The 17130-nt window shown below is 39.9% G+C and overlaps 1 protein-coding gene across 2 annotated transcripts in view; it reads left to right on the top strand.

Moving 5' to 3' along the window:
• Positions 1 to 17130, top strand: part of Gpbp1l1 (GC-rich promoter binding protein 1 like 1) — a 37556-nt gene that overhangs the window by 13889 nt on the left and 6537 nt on the right. For both annotated transcript variants that reach the window (XM_032899699.1, XM_032899705.1), the window contains exons 4-7: positions 1722 to 1851; positions 2412 to 2698; positions 10383 to 10455; positions 12331 to 12521. In XM_032899699.1, coding sequence (XP_032755590.1) covers positions 1722 to 1851; positions 2412 to 2698; positions 10383 to 10455; positions 12331 to 12521 — 681 coding nt within the window. The remainder of the gene's footprint in view (positions 1 to 1721; positions 1852 to 2411; positions 2699 to 10382; positions 10456 to 12330; positions 12522 to 17130) is intronic.

The following is a 17130-nucleotide window of genomic DNA, read 5'->3' on the forward strand; positions in this document are numbered from 1 at the left end:
TACACATAGATACATAACATTCACGCAAGATACTTATGTGTAAAATAAATAAATCTAAAAACTTTTTTTAACAAAAATGTACATGAATAATTATTCAGTTCACATTAATGTGCACCTTGATGCTAGTGTCTCTGTTTTTTAAAGGTGTATATACACAGATATGCAAATGCCATTGAAGGTCTTTGAAAAATGACTGGTACAAGTCTGTGTTTACAGGCTAAGGAAATGTGGAATCTTACTTTTTCTGTTGTCAGGGCAAAAAACCCAAAAAGGTCCCTGTTCAAGGAAGGTCGAATGCTAGTCGATGAGTGTTTTGCTTATATGCCTTCACATTTAGTAGATAGTTCCAGAAAAATTCAGGGAGGGTCTTTCCAACTCAGTTCACTAACCCTTCTCTGGAAACAACCTCATAATCATATTTAGTTTATGCATTTTTGTCTAAAAATGCATGCCATACCCTAGCGAAGCTAACAAATGAGCCATCAATATCACTTGAAAGTAAAGGATATATAGAAACCTGGGGAGAGGGTGGTTTATGAAGTGCTTGTTGAATACGCATGGCAATCCAAGTTTGCCCCACCTTCACTTAAAACCTGCAAAGGTACAGCAGCCCACCAGTAATTCCAGTGTAAATACCCATACTAGGGGAAAATAAACAGGATCCCTCAGGCAAGTGTGACCAGCTGAGTAAGCACGCTCTAGGTTCGATGATAGTTCCCTGCCTTGGTAACTAAAGTAGAGGGAGAGCAAAGCAGAAGATATATATTATGTCATCCTCAGGCCACAGTATACTCACAACGTGCCCAGATACCCATTCACATACACATCCAGAAAGAGGTTTAGAATAAAAAGTTATGGAATAGGAATATTAGAATTAATCTATGATCATTTAAAACTTTTATTTTGTTTAGGTAAATTTAAAGACTTAATCTCCCTGAATTTTTTTCCTCTTCTGTATAAATAAGTAAATGGGGCTATACTAAAATTACAGAATTGCCACAAATATGAAGTAATGTTTAGAAGTATTTTCAAACCATGGTAACACATTAGTGGGTCTTGGCTGTAATCCCAGTGCTCGAAAAGCTAAGGCAGGAAGATTGCCATGAGTCTGATGTGTAACTGTGGGCCTTCCTGTGCCTGCCCTTATTCTTGAATAATGACATGGAAGCTTATGCGTATTTACAATGCTTTTGCTGCTCCTCAGCTTGCTCTTAACTTATAGTACCTGTTAGTACTATTCTATGTCTACCTCTCCTCAGTTTCATACATCCAACTTCCTTCAATTCTTCCTACCTCTGACTTTTTTCTAGAGTTCCTCTCTCTTTGCTGAATGTCCAACCTTCTATTCTACCTTTTTCTATAGGCTAGAAGGCACCTTAGGCAGGCAGGGAAGGACACATGTTCACACAGTGAATATAAACAGTATCCCTAAACTGATACAAACCTAGGTTATATAGGAAGTCCTGGGTTAAAAATAAGACTCTGACTCAAAAGACAAACATTGTAGAAACTGGTTATGATAGTTCGCATCTATAATACATATTTGTTTGTTTAGTTTTGAGACAGGGTCTCCCCATGTAGCTGCCCTCAAACTCAATGGCAGCTGGCCTTCTTAGTGCTGGTTACAGACATTGTACTAGCACCACAGACTATTACTTATTTTTGAACCACTGATTTAGAAAGAAACTGAATCTTTGCTTCTCTACACTTTATAATGTTAGTCATCTACAGCCACCTTTGACAAACACGGAGAGCACCTATCCCGTGGAGAAGGTAGATTTGGAATAAGCCGTCGTAGACATAATTCCTCTGATGGCTTTTTTAACAATGGACCTCTGCGGACTACAGGAGGTGAGTTAATTAAGTCCAGCTGTTATCATACATTTAAACTACTGTTTCAGACCACGCATGGTAGTGAACACTTAATCCCAGCACTCAGCAGACAGGCATGTGTACCTCTGTGAGCTTTACACAAGCCTAATCTTTGTATTTCCAAGACAGACAAGGCTAAATAGTGAGACCATGTCTCAGACCAAAATGAAAACAACAGTGAACTGCTGTTTACACTAAACTCAGCTGGATGTATGCCCATAATCCAGAAATAGTTATTTCCTAGTTCCTATACCTGTTTCTGTGAATCACCCTTTCAGTTGAAGAACTTTAGAAGGGCTGGGGATTTAGCTTAGTGGTTTGCGCACTTTCCCCCAGTAGCTCTAGCTCCAGAAGGCTGGGAGGATTGCCTCACAAAGAATGGCACATTTATTGTTTCCTTTGTGTGGATTTCTCATTTAAGATGTTTGCTAAAGCCCTTTTAGAAATAACTTTGACCAAATCAGGAAGCATCTAGCCCAGTTATTTCTGAATTCATAAGAAACAAACAACTAATACCTTGCTTTTCCTTGATATTTTAGATTCTTGGCACCAACCCTCCCTATTCCGCCATGATTCTGTTGACTCTGGTGTCTCTAAGGGAGCATATGCTGGAACCACAGGGAATCTGTCTGGTTGGCATGGCTCTTCCCGAGGTCATGATGGCATGAGCCAACGTGGTGGAGGTAGCACAGGAAACCACCGACACTGGAATGGCAGCTTCCATTCCCGGAAAGGCTGTGCCTTTCAAGAAAAAACACCAACTGAAATTAGGGAAGAGAAAAAAGAGGATAAAGTAGAAAAGTTGCAGTTTGAAGAGGAAGACTTCGTAAGTATAAAGCTTTTAAATGTGTAGTTAAAAGCAAACAAACATTGTCTTTTAAAAAACACAGGACGGGATTGGGGATTTGGCTCAGTGGTAGAGCGCTTGCCTAGCCACCCGCAAGGCCCTGGGTTCGGTCCCCAGCTCCGAAAAAAAGAAAAACAAACAAACAAACAAAAAAACAACACAGGACCCTAATTTATTTATTTGCAACAGGGTCTCTCTATGTAGACCAGGCTCACCTTGAACTCAAAGAGTTATGTCTGTCTCTGCCTCCAGAATTCTGGAATTACAGACATGTGTCACTGGGTCAGCTCAGGACTCATGTGAATTTTTTTGTCTGTTCAGTCACCTTTATCATAAAAGTTTGTTTTCCCTGGATTTTGCTCTTTGTAAAATAACTATGTTTTGGCTGTTAAGTGTAGATGATGGAATTTAGTGCTTAGGATGTATCTAATTTTCTTCATTCTGTTGTATATGTGAGTGTGACTGCATCTGTAGCATGAACGTATGTTGAGATCAGAGGACAACTGGAGTGGTTGTTTTTCTTCCGTCATGGGGATCCTGGGAATTAGAATAAGTTATATTAGGTTTGATGATAAGGGACCCTTACCTACTGAGCCATCTTGCTGATCCCAAGATCCTCCTTCATAAATTAGGTAGACTATCATGCTGGCCTGTGAATGCACACATTATGTATGTGTGTGGGCGTGCATGCAGTAGTTACCAGGCCTCGGGACAGATTTAAAGTTAGCTCTTCCACCTCCACCTGAGTTCCAGGCACTGAACTCAGAACACCAGGCAAGTGCCTTTATCCAATGAGTCCTCTCTCCGGTCCCCTCTAAGAACTTTAAAAATAAATCTAATTAAATAAATATGTCCAGCATATGTATGGTAATACAATCATTATCGTCTTTATTCAGAAATTTACACTTTTTTTTTTTTTTAAATTAAAATACAAGGCAAGGTGGCACAGGCCTCTGATGTCAGCACCAAAAGACAGAAGCAAGCAAATCTTTAGGATGTAGAGGCTGCCTGGTCTGTATAGAATTACCTAGTATTCTGGTCTAGTACAAACCTTCTCACTGAGAACAAACTGTTGGCAGTATAATCCAGATTGAGCTGTACAGAGACAGGAACAATAGGGAAAGGAATATGTTCAGATTAAAGGTAAGCAAATACTAAAGAACATAAAACCAGTTGTGTGCATAGTTTTAATCCCAGCATCTGGGAGAAAAATCTCTTGAGTTCAAGGCTAGCCTGGTCTACAGAGCAAGTTCCAGGAGAGCCAGCGCTTTCCAGAGAAACCATGTCTCAAAAAACCAAAAAGGAGAAAAGAAAAGCTAGCCAGACCAATATTAACAAAAAAATGAATCATATAAAAAGACGAAAGAATTAGGGTTTTCTCTTAAGCTGAGGTCAGTGGCTAAGAGAATATAGTTCTCTAGGAGACTGGAGTTATTCCAGCATCCAGGTCAGGTAGCTCACAACAACCTGGCCTCTTAGGGCACAGGCATTCAAATATACACATATACACATAATTAAAATTAAATCTTTAGGGGTTGGGGATTTAGCTCAGTTGTAGAGCGCTTGCCTAGCAAGTGCAAGGCCCTGGGTCGGTCCCCAGCTCCGAAAAGAAATAAATAAATAAATCTTTTTAAAAAGAAAACCCAAGGGGTTGGGGATTTGGCTCAGTGGTAGAGCGCTTAGGCAAGCGCAAGGCCCTGGGTTCGGTCCCCAGCTCCGAAAAAAAGAATAGAAAAAAAAACCCCAAAGCCTCATCTCTTCCTACCGTTTTATAACAGTCAGGGCAAAGGAAGTACAGAATAGTATCGTAACACAGGATGCAGAGCACACCTGTAAGGTTCGTCCACAGGAACTAAAGTGATGGGTGGCTCAGCTTTTACAGGAAGTTTAGGTTCAGTTCTCAGCACCTGCATAGTGGTTCGCAACCATCCTAACCCATCCAGTTCTAGGATATAGCATTCTCTCTGATCTTGGGCACTAGGCACCTATATGTATTATGCAGACCTAAATGCATAATAGAGTAAATCTTTGAAAAGAGGTATCCTCAAAACAGGTAAGAGTGGTAATCTACCTAAAAACTTAATATAGCTGGGCTAGAGAGGGTTTGAGGTCAAATACCAGCACCCATGTCAGGCAGTTCATAACAACAGACTATAATTTCGGCTTCAGATGATTCAATGCAGTCTGTCCCATTTAAACTAGTACACAAACATGTACATGTGTACATATATGCATACACACGAATAAAATAAATCTTTTTAAAAGAATAAAAAAATAATATTACTTAGAAAATGGCTTGAAATGTAGCATTCTTAATAATGGGAGATTTCAGGAAACAAATGAAGATTAAATAAGAAAAAAAAAAGGGCTGGAGAGATGGCTCAGAGGTTAAGAGCACTGACTGCTCTTCCAGAGGTCCTGAGTTCAATTCCCAGAAACCACATGGTGGCTCACAACCATCTGTAATGGAATCTGATGTCGTCCTCTTCTGGTGTGTCTGAAGAAAGTGACATTGTACTTAATTTAAATAAATAAATCTTAAAAAAAAAAAAAAGAAAAGAAAAGAAAGGAAAAAATATGGTCAGGAATTAGATAAAATTTTATTTTAGTGATAAGAGTGAGCATGAAAATTTTAGAAAAAGAAATTTGACCAAAAAGATTAAGGACGTATATTATAGGACACTATCAAGAAAACCAATGCTAAACAGTAGCTTTAATGCTGAGAGTTATAATTTTAAAAAATTTTATATAGAAGCTATAAGTTGAAAATGAAGCATTATTATCCAGATTATTATAAAGATTCTAGGCTTGAGGGCTGGAGAGATGGCTCAGCGGTTAAGAGCACCCGACTGCTCTTCCAGAGGTCCTGAGTTCAATTCCCAGCAACCACATGGTGGCTCACAACCATCTGTAAAGAGATCCGATGCCCTCTTCTGGTGTGTCTGAAGACAGCTACAGTGTACTTATATATAATAAATGAATAAATAAATCTTTAAAAGATTCTAGGCTTGAACAGAAAGAACAGAATCAGATACACTTTGACAACTGCTTTGTGCAACAGAGAATTAAAATTAGTAAACAGAGTACTAAAGGAAAGAAAATACAAGCCAACAGTTTTACGTACTGTTAAATTTATTCTCTGTTAAACGGTCCCAGGCAAACATCAATCTTTAAGACATAAGGAATAATGCATGAGAGATAGCTAAGAGTGTTGTGGGAGGGGGAGACAAGTGTGTGCTGCAGTAGTGAGGACCTGAGTTTGGATTCCTATCACCCACATAAGAGCCATAGAGTTTCGTTTCTGTGTAACCCCAGCTTGATGGTGGGTGAAGAAAGCAGATCTCCCGGCCAGCCAGTGTAACTTAAAAAAAAATTGCCCCCAGTTAAGTGAGAGTAACAGAGGACCTGCTGCCAGCTTCTGGCTTCCGCGTTTGTACACACTGATTCATGTACACATTTGCCAAAGACAGATTGAAACAAAACAAAGATGACTCAGGATACTCTTTGTAAAAATTACAAAATTACTAGAGAATAAGGTTCAGATAATCAGGAAAGATGTTAACAAAAGAAATACATGTGGTATATTTGGGTGCCAAATATAGTGGGATTTGATCAGACCTATCACTGATATAAATAATGACAGGGAATCTTTAATATTTTAAAGCTTAGGCCATTTGCTGAGCACCCTCCCAGCTATTCTATTTCGACTAATCCTAACCTATTTCCACATGGCCAGATCTATTTCTCTGTGTTGCTCTGGTCCATCCATCCCCCTCTGTATCCCCTAGCTAAATCTCCCTCCTCTTGATTCTTCTGCCTTCCAGTACCTGCACAGCTATTGGCTATCAGCTCTTTATTAAAACCATTCAGATACAATTCTAGATTAGAAAGAATATTTACAAAATATGAGGCCAGCATTGGGCCATACATAGCTTTCTGCCAGTACAGAATTAACAGTTGAATATACAGTCACCTTCTCACGGTGTACCCCAAGTATCTGTGGTTACAATTCAGTGATAGGGTTCATATACATCATGTGTATTATACATACCAAGCTCTCTCCTGGTCCCAGCAGATTACTTAATGGAATCAGGAGCCTGAAGTGCTTAGGTTAAAGGCAGAGTTCTTGTCTATCATCTACAGAGTTCTTGATAAATGTCTATATGTGAACTAACAAAGACAGTACAGCATATAATAACATATATAATAGTTCCTAAAGTGGAGGTATTATATAACTACTTCGGATGAGAAAATAAGAAATAGCGCTTGCCTAGGAAGCACAAGGTCCCTGGGTTCGGGTCCCCAGCCCGAAAAAAAAAAAAAAAAAAAAAAAAAAAAGGAGAAAATAAGAAACACATATTTCAAAGGACTAATGTTTTAGTTTTTTAAATACTGGCATTGCTATTTGCAGACTCTTAGATGAATGACACACAGGATAAAGTAGGTAGAGAGGATGTGAGCCTACTGGCCTTCAAGTTTGGGCAGGAGAGAAGGGATACTGCAGCTATTACAGAGGACACAGTGCAGTTCCCAGCATTCAGCTGGTGGCTGACAATCATTTGTGACTCTAGTTCCAGAAAATTCAACACCTTTCTCTGGCCTACACATACACTAGGCAGACATTTTGCATACAAACATGTATGCAGGCAAAACACCCATTAATATAAAACACAAAAACTCAAAACTTGAAACCAACTTTAACTGGATTGGATATTTCAATAAATTATTGGGTATTTGTCTTTAAATTGGGATAGTGCTATAAAAACTAAAAGCGGAAGTTGATCCCCGAATTAGAGAATAACCTAGTACCTATATCACAGTGTTAAAATGTATTCCTGGACAAGATGTTTATGAAATAATGGCTTTTTTTTAAAATTCATTCTACAAAGGAAGTATTTGAAGATTACTCGTGCTCTATCAAAGAGATTCATGGGCCAGTCAGCTGACTCCAGGAATTAAGTTGCCTGCCACCAAGCTAGATTACCTGAATTCAATTCCTTAGACCCATGTCAAAGGAGATGCAAGATGTCTCCTGACCTACACATTCACTAAGTAGCACACGTTCCTACACACAAACATAGGCACTGGCATACAAAATAAGAATATACAATGGGGATGGAGAAAGATGGCTGAGCAGTCAAGAGCAGGCACTGCTCTTGCAGAGGACTTGAGTTCGGTTTGTAGCCCACACAACAGGTGGTTAACACCTCCTGAAAGTTCAGTTCTGGGAGGCTCTGAGCTATCAGGTCTCCACAGGCACACGTGTAATAAACTAACTCTTAAAACAATAAGATCAAAATTGGGCACGGTGGTGCATATCTTTGGTCTTGGCACTTGGGAAGCAGAGACAAATGGATCTCTTGAATTTGAGGTCAGCTTGGTTTACATTGTGAATTCAAGACAGCCAGAGCTGTCTCAGAAAAACAAACAACAGACAAATAACTAAAAAGGTCAAAGAGGTTATCTAAAGTCATTTAAAGATAATGGTTTACAAAGTGTACCCAGGTTAGTCAGTTATGTACTTGTGTGGAGAACTTTGCCTGTTAATTATCTGCTTTTGTTTTTGTGGGTTTGAGTGGTGTGTGTGTCCATGTGTGTGGCTTAGCCAGCATGTAGAGACAGAAATAACCTTTCTTTCTACCTTGGGATATTGGGGTTTTACTTGGCTCATAACGCTTGTATAGCAAGCTCTTTTTACTACTGATCCATTTTTCCAGCCCAGTTAATCTATATCATCTTAAAAATACGTTTTTAAAAATTCAAGTTGCGGGGTTGGGGATTTAGCTCAGTGGTAGAGCACTTGGGCCCTGGGTTCGGTCCCCAGCTCCGGGAAAAAAAAAAGAAAAGAAAAGAAAGAAAAATTCAAGTTGCTAAATAGATGGGTCAGAGAGTTAAAAATGCTTAGTGCTTTGTACAGAGGGCTCACATCTGGTTGGCAGCATCATATTGGTTCACAACCCTCATTTACTCCAGATCCAAAGGATTTCATGTCCTATTCTGGCCTCTTCAGAAACTTGCACTCAGATGCAAATACACATAAACACATCATTTAGAACTTAAAATAGGCTGAAGATATGGCTCAGTGGTTAAGAGCACTGACTGCTCTCCCAGAGGTCCTGAGTTTGATCCCCAGCAACCACATGGTGGCTCACAACCATCTGTGATGGGATCTGATGCCCTCTTCTGGTGTGTCTGAAGAGAGGGAAAATGTACTCAAATGCATAAAATTAATTAATTAAAACGCAGTGTGATGAGATTGGGGATGCTGCATAAATAGGTAGAATTTCTGTTCAAGAACACATGCCCAGGGACCAGAGACCTGGCTCTGTAGTTAGGTATACTTAGATACACACACACACAAATAACTTTACAGTCCTACTGTTTATCTAAGGCAGAGTTTGACAGTCCTGCTAAGGCTGGACCCCCAGTGTAGGACAATGTCAGGTGGGGAGGCTGGAAGGGATGGGTTGTTGGGGAGGGGAACACCCTCATAGAAGAAGAGGGAGAGGGGATGGGATGGGGGTTTATGGACCGGAAGCCAAGAAAGGAGATAACATTTGAAATATAAATTGAAAATCCAGTTTAAAAAAAAAAAAAAAAAAGTTTGACTGGGTGGCTCTGGCTCTCCTGGAATTCACAGAGATTTACCTGCCTATGCCTCCTTCTTGCTGAAATTAAAGATGTGGTCTCCATATCCTATCCTAAGTCTTTAAAAGAAAAAAAAAAAGTTCTGAGTATGTATTCAGTGTGGTATAATACCTTGAGGTCAGTCCCCTGCACTGGAGGGAAAGGAGAGAAGATAGATAGCTTTTCTTTTTATCCATTAAAACAGTTTCTACTCTGGACATCCCTTCTGTCCTCTATACAATTAGTTAAGGCTAAGTCTAACTTGTTTTGCGATGACCGAGCCTTCGGTTCTTAGAATCATACATCTCCAGCTTTGGATTTATTTACTCTTGCAGGATAGGTCTCAGTCGTCACCTGTAATGGAGCTTCTCATTTCTCTGCCAGAAATTATCCATTCCCTGCTCAGTGAATTTTTATCCCAGTTAGAGCCTTTTAGGATATTTTCTTGGCTACAAGTTTTATCTCTGTTATAGTCGTGTGAGGACTGGGCCTTTTAAATTGCCTTTGTATTCCTCATACAGTCCTGCAATGTGTTTTTCTTCTACTCTAATGCAGTCTTAGAACTTGAGTGAATACTGCTTCCTTGATTCTGAGGAAAACAACCCATGTTCTTGTTCTGTGGCTTTCTTTCTTTTTTTTTTTTTTTTTTTTTTTTTTTTTCCGGAGCTGGGGACTGAACCCAGGGCCTTGCACTTGGTAGGCAAGCGCTCTACCACTGAGCTAAATCCCCAACCCGTTCTGTGGCTTTCTATGCCTCCTTTTTTATACTTACCCTGTAAAAGATGGAAAATGCATGTTTATATGTATGTACATCTATATGCATAAGAAATCCTATGACAAAGGAAATATAATTCAAGATACAAATAACATCGTGTCTGCTATTTCAACATATTACTTGTTATATTTTTGATATATTATTAAATTAGTTGATCTGATACTAATAGTTATTTGGTAGCTTCTATGGTGATGGCTACTTTGAAAAATTCCCAAGTAAAGGAACTTTTTGTATCAACCATTTATATCCCTTTTTTCCTAGCCTTCTTTGAATCCAGAAGCTGGCAAACAGAATCAGCCATGCAGACCTATTGGGACCCCTTCTGGAGTGTGGGGTAGGTAGATTTGACTGTATTAAAAGCACAGCTTGAAATTTGTTATGACAGGTGTTAGAAATAAAAATTCTTCCTTTTTTTAAATTTTGTTCTTAATTTTTTGTGTTTTCATCTCTTGGCCTTGCATAGCCAACACCAGTTAGCTGCTCGTTAAGATAGCTCTTCCTCTACAAGAGAGGAAGATATCGTCTACCCGTGAACCATCCAACCATAATAAGCTCAGGGCTCTAATTGGACATGGGTGGGGTTTGCTATTGGGTAGGTTTTCTGGCAGTTTGAATAGTTTTAGCTTGAATTGTCTGCTTGTTTGAGAGTTTATTTTTAAAGATGTGTTGATATCAGGAGAGAGGAGTGCCAGCACATGTGCATACATACCCGTGAGTTCAGATGGCCTTGGTGTCCAGACTAGGATGTTAGATGCTCTGGAATTAGAGTTACAGGTGACATGGGTCCTGGGACCTGAACTGAGGTCTTCTACAAGAACCATATAAGCCCAACAGTCTCACCAGCCCTGATGATTGGGACAGAGTCTCAGAGATCCACCTGCCTCTGCCTCCTTATCACTAATATTAAAGGTTTGCTCCCCCTTCTTACTTGGTTGTGTCTGATGATCCTGTCCATCTTACAAGCTAAACATTCCCTAAGCACTGCTAATCTTTTGTGTTGCAAGACTGATTTTTTTTTTTTTAAGATTTATTTTATTTTATTTATATGAGTACACTGTAGCTGTCTTCAGACAGCAGAAGAGGGCATTTTGATCCCATTATACATGGTTGTGAGCCACCATGTGGTTGCTGGCATTTGAACTCAGGACCTCTGGAAGAGCATTCAGTGCTCTTAACCTCTGAGCCATCTCTCCAGACCCCATAAGACTGATTTATAAACTTAGGGATTTGTGTGCTGGTTTTTTATTTCCTTCTTTTTCATACAGTTACCAAATGGCATCTTCTTTTTTTTTTTTAAAAAAAAAAAAGGAATGGCTAGACTTTTAATTCCAGCACTTGGAAAGCAGGTACAGCTGAATGTATGTGAAATCAAGGACAGCCTAGTTCCTAAAGTGGTTATAATGGTTTTCAGACTACCCAGATCTGTAGAGAGAGACCGTGTCTCAAAAAAAAAGAGGGGGGGGGGTTGGAGAAATGGCTCAGTGGTTAAGAGTACTAACTGCTCTTCTAGGGTACCAAGATTTGATTCCCAGCACCCACATGGTAGCTTATAAGGTTTTAATTCCAGGATATTCAACACCTTCCTCTCGCTCCCTGAGGTACTAGGCATGCGTCTGGTATGCTGACAAAACACTCATGCACATTAAATAAGTAATTTTTTAAATAAAATTTGAAAAGTCTTATTATTTTTCCAGTAGTGTCTTCTGTATTGTTTTAGTAAAATGTTTGGGGGCATGAGCACATGCATGCACATACAGAGGGAAAAGGTCAACCGGAGTGGTTTTCTTCAGGAGCCATCCGCCTTATTTTCAACACTGTCTCATTTATCTGACACCTCGTATGCTATGGACCGACTGGCTAGTAAATCCTAGGGACCGACTTACCTGTCTTTCTCTCTGTTGCTACTATTACAAGCGTTTGTACCTGTTTGTTTGTTTTTTGTTTTTGTTTTTTTTAATGGGTTCTTAAGCTCATATACCTGTGCTGGCATGGTAAACACTTTACCAGCATGACTATACCACAGCCATAGTATCTTTTTTTTTTTTTTTTTTTTTTTTTTTTAAGAATTTGTTAAATGAACACAAGGCAGTGTTTGTCCCCTGAACTCAACTTCATCTCCTAGGTTAAAGGTGAGGCTATTGTTTAAACTGTTGGTTTTGCTTGTCAAAGCTCTGACCTCCTTTTGTGTCTCCACTCTTACATTTCACAGAAAATCCACCTAGTGCCAAGCAACCCTCAAAGATGCTAGTCATCAAAAAAATTTCCAAAGAGGATCCTGCTGCCGCCTTTTCCGCTGCATTTACCTCAGGATCCCACCATGCAAATGGGAACAAAGTGTCAACCATGGTCCCGAGTGTTTATAAGAACTTGGTTCCCAAGCCTGCACCACCTCCCTCTAAGGTATGAATTGCAATCTTTATAGGATGTTGAGACACAAGGTAAGTAATAAGTCGGGTGTTTAATATATTTGTATCGTTGACAAATTATTTGTTATGCCTGTTGCATTCATAGAGTTATACTCCCATCACCAGACTCTGCCAATGCCAGCTGACTAACTTCCTTTTGGGAGGATCAGCTTGATCCTTCTTAATAGTATTAACATGTCTGATCAGTCAACGCTGAGTACTTGGGCAGCTTCCCTCTTTATCTTCTTCCTTTGTTCCCCCAGCCAAGCAATTATTTCAGTTATTCTTTTTCTTTTTCCTTGTTTAGAACTTTGCCACTTTGCACACCCTTGTACTTCTTTATCGTCATATTTCACAGAACTGCTAAACTGATCATCCTTAAATAGTTGAATACACTTGGCCACATTATCACATACCTGTACTCAGCCCTCAGGAGGATGGTGCAGTTGAATCTAAGACTTCAGGTCTGAGTGGCCTATCAAGAGACACTCTGTCTCCCTCCCTCCCCCCCTTCTCCCTCCCTCCTTTTTTTTTTTTTTAAAGATTTATTTATTTATACATTGTAGCTGTCCTCAGACACACCAGAAGAGGGCACCAGATCCCATTACAGATGGTTGTGAGCCACCATGTGGTTGCTGGGAATTGAACTCAGGACCTCTGGAAGAGCAGTTGGTGCTCTTAACCGCTGAGCCATCTCTCCAGCTGTTTATGGGGTTATTTTAAATCTAAACTATGCTAATTAGTTTTATTGTTACTACTGTCATGTAGTGTGTGCATGTGTGTCAGTGTCTGTGTCTTACATTCTGTGGCACACATAAAAGTGTGATAACAATTTGTCTCCTTCCTTCCACCCTGTGGATCTCAGACATTGAACTCAGGTTGGCAGGCTCAGCAGCAAGTGCCTCCACCTGCTGCGCTGTCTCCCCCACCTACAACAGTTACCTTCCTAAGGGGTATGGTTGGGATCCTTGTTCTTCTGTACAAAAGGGAAAGGATAAAAGCAGCTGTTAGAACAAACCTGTAGAGAGAGTTGTACAGGTAAGAGCACTTGCTGCTCTCCAAGAACAACCTTAATCTGTTCCCAGCGCTCTACCATGCCTCACAAGCATTTACATCCAGGGATTCAACACCAGCTGGCATCTGCAGGCACTACACATGCCCATGTTGCCCAGACATACATACAGGCAAAAACACCCATACACATATCATTTTTTAAAAATTCTAGAAAAGAAAACAATCTAGCAGGACCTTTAACACCAGAATTTTGAGAGTAACAAATTGTCATTTTGCTCTTTCTTTGTACAGTGACCTTGGGAAGGTTTCATAGAGAGAGAGAGTGTGTGTGTGTGTGTGTGTGTGTGTGTGTGTGTGTGTGTGTGTGTGTGTATGTAGAGGTGATAATCCTTACTTTTTAACTTTTTAGTGAGAAATAACAATAATTTATGAAAACTGGCACAAAGTAAATTCCAGTAAGTAGTGTTTATTACCACCATGGCAAGCACACTATATGTTTTACCCATCATTAGAATTTATTAAGCAGAGTGCTATGATGTACAAGTTCCACACTTTTAACACCATGGGGTAGAGAGCTGACTCGGTGTGGTTCAGAGCACTTGCTGTTCTTGCACAGTACCCAGGTCCAGTTCCCATCATCCAAATGGGAGCATTCTGCTTCACTGTCCCTGTCTGTGTCTCTCATGCACATACTCAAAGCAACACACTGGTGTACATAAAATAAATGTAAAGAAAAGAGTTTGTAAGAATATAAAAATATACAAGACAATGTCTTCAAGGGTCTCATGTTTTAAAAGTGAAAAGTGACAAGGATCAAATCATTACAGAGCTTAACTTCAGTTTACACTTATTGTTAGGTATATATACAAGACAGAATGCTAATATACTCTTGTTTTTTTTTAAAAAGGGATGATACCTGTGCTCAGATAGTGTTTTCTATACTAGCATGCTGGTCAGAGTTTGAGTCCTAGCACCTATATTATAAAACAAAAGAAAAAACTAGGTGTACATATATTTGTAAGCCAGAGCTGATGGTATTATGGAGATAGGCCAATTCCACAGTCTTACTGATAAACCACTCTATCTGAGGTGGCAGGCAGGCGCACAACCACACACACACACACACACACACACACACACACAAACAGGCACACAGAGAAAGGATAGCTTAATCAGGAAGCTGAGTTGAGCAAGGCAGGATGTCATAGTAGCAAGTGGGGAAGCAAATCAAAGGAAAAGAACAGTAGTGAGGTATAATGATCTGTAAGTTCTGGGTCAGCCTAACTACATGGTGAGGTTTTGTCTCGGATGGGTGGTAGATAGATATAGATAGATAGATGATGGATGGGTGGATAGATAGATGAATACGACAGCAATCTCCCTTGGTAAACCGAGTTAGCTTTGAGTACTTTAAAGGTGGCTGGAGTTCAGATCTATAGAATTAACGTAAATCAGGGTGCAGCTGGGGTCTCCTCAGCAGCTAGCCAGCAAGCTTTGAGGTAAGGTGAGGAGTGATCCAGAGCCATGCTGAGGTTGGTTGTGAGCTCCCACTTACATCCTCATTTGCCCACATGCAAATGTGGACTATGTACATGTCCACACAGACTTGTGAAAGACATAGCCTGATGAAGGTAGAACGTCTCATGTTTAAAGTGATTACAAGTGATTATATCTGGCTTCCATTCGGGAAATAGAGGCAGCGCTTCAGTATGGGAAGAGGTTGAATAGAGGAGTTTTACATGCTTACGTGATTGTAGCAATTGAAACTGACAAGTCACACATAACTAGTTTTTCTAATTCAGTTCACCAAGGAAACGGTAAGAGGATGGTTTGGCGGAGTAGGTAAAGGCACTTTTCATCATGCCTGAGACCTGAGTTCCAAGAAAATAACTGACTGCCACAGTTGTCCTGAATTCCGTGTGCTCACAAATGAAAGAATAAACAGAAGGGGAATGGTGCAAAGGAATACTTTAAGAGGAAAGATATGGGGCTGGAGAGATGGCTCAGTGGTTAAGAGCACTGACTGCTCTTCCAGAGGTCATGAGTTCAAATCCCAGCAACCACATGGTGGCTCACAACCATCTATAATGGGATCTGTAATGAGTGTCTGACAAGCTACAGTGTATTCATATACAAAATAAATAAATCTTTTTTTAAAAAAAAAGGAAAGATAACGATTTCTCAGGATAAAGCTCTTTGGTAAAACCCTTGCCTGGCACACACAGTGCTTATTTGCATGCACCGTACTTTAAATTAGAAAGAAACCTGAAGGGGTTGGGGATTTAGCTCAGTGGTAGAGCGCTTTCCTAGGAAGCGCAAGGCCCTGGGTTCGGTCCCCAGCTCTGAAAAAAAGAACCAAAAAAAAAAAAAAAAAGAAACCTGAAAACCATGTTTGAAAATAAAATTTAGCTCATTTTAGTGAGTTTTAACTTTGTAATCATATAATAAAAATTATAAGACCATGAACTACTTATAGTACCTAGGGTAGGTAAGGCAGGAGGATCACAAGTTCCAAGCCAGAATGAGCTTCATGCCTCCTATATAAAGGCATGGTAGGACCAGGCATGGAGCAATTATTTATCCTGTTGTGTTCATAGTCACTGACAACTAGATTAAGTACAAATGTTTCTGCCTTATTTGTTGTAATGTGTAAAGTATTTTGCCTGTAATTATTTCTGTGCATCACCTGCATGCCTGGTGTATATACAGGAACTGGAGCTAATGACTGTAAGCCTCTGGTGCTACGGGAACCCTGTGTCCTGTGGATAACCAGCCAGTTATCTTAATCACTATCTTAGCTAGGGTTTTACTGCTGTAAGATACGACATGATCAAGGCAACTCAGAAAGGAAAAGTGCAATGGCTACAGTTTCAGAGATTTAATCTGTTTCCATGGTGGGAACCGTGCCAGTGTTCAGGTAGACCTGGTGCTGGAGAAGAAGGTGGGAGTTCTGTGTCTTTATCCACAAGAAGCAGAAGGAGATTGTGTGCCACACTGGGCATAGCTTGAACATAGGAGACCTCAAACCTACCTCTACAGCGATAGACTTCTTCAGCACCACCTAATACTGCCATTCCTTCAGAAGCAAGCATTTAAAGACAGGCTATGGGGACCATACCAATTCAGACCCACCATGAGCACTGAGACATCTCTCCAGTCCTGCCCATGTTTTATTCATTACAGGTACACCTGTCTAGTAAAACTTTTATAGTACTGTAACAGTGTTTCTTTGCCCAGAGGCCACGGTGTAAAAGGCAAGTTTTCTAATGTCATGCTATAATTATGAGACAATCATAAGTCACTTTGATGGGTAACTGAACACAAGCATCTTTTCTTTTCCATAAGTGTAAGAAAAAAAAAAATCTGGGGCTGAAGAGATGGTTCAGTGGTTAAGAGTAATTAATCCTTTTTCTTACAGAGGCCCTGGGCTCAAATCCAAGCTCTAAATGGTAGCTCACAGTAATCCTTAATTCCGACTTCAGGGCATCCAAAGTCTTCCTGACACTTGGTGCACTTGCATATATAACACAAAATAGGAAGTTCTTCATTCTGCTTCTTGTACATCTTGGGAAAGTTTTTTTTTTTTAAGT

The sequence above is a fragment of the Rattus rattus genome, chromosome 1 (assembly GCF_011064425.1).
Source record: "Rattus rattus isolate New Zealand chromosome 1, Rrattus_CSIRO_v1, whole genome shotgun sequence".
Classification (NCBI taxonomy): domain Eukaryota; kingdom Metazoa; phylum Chordata; class Mammalia; order Rodentia; family Muridae; genus Rattus; species Rattus rattus.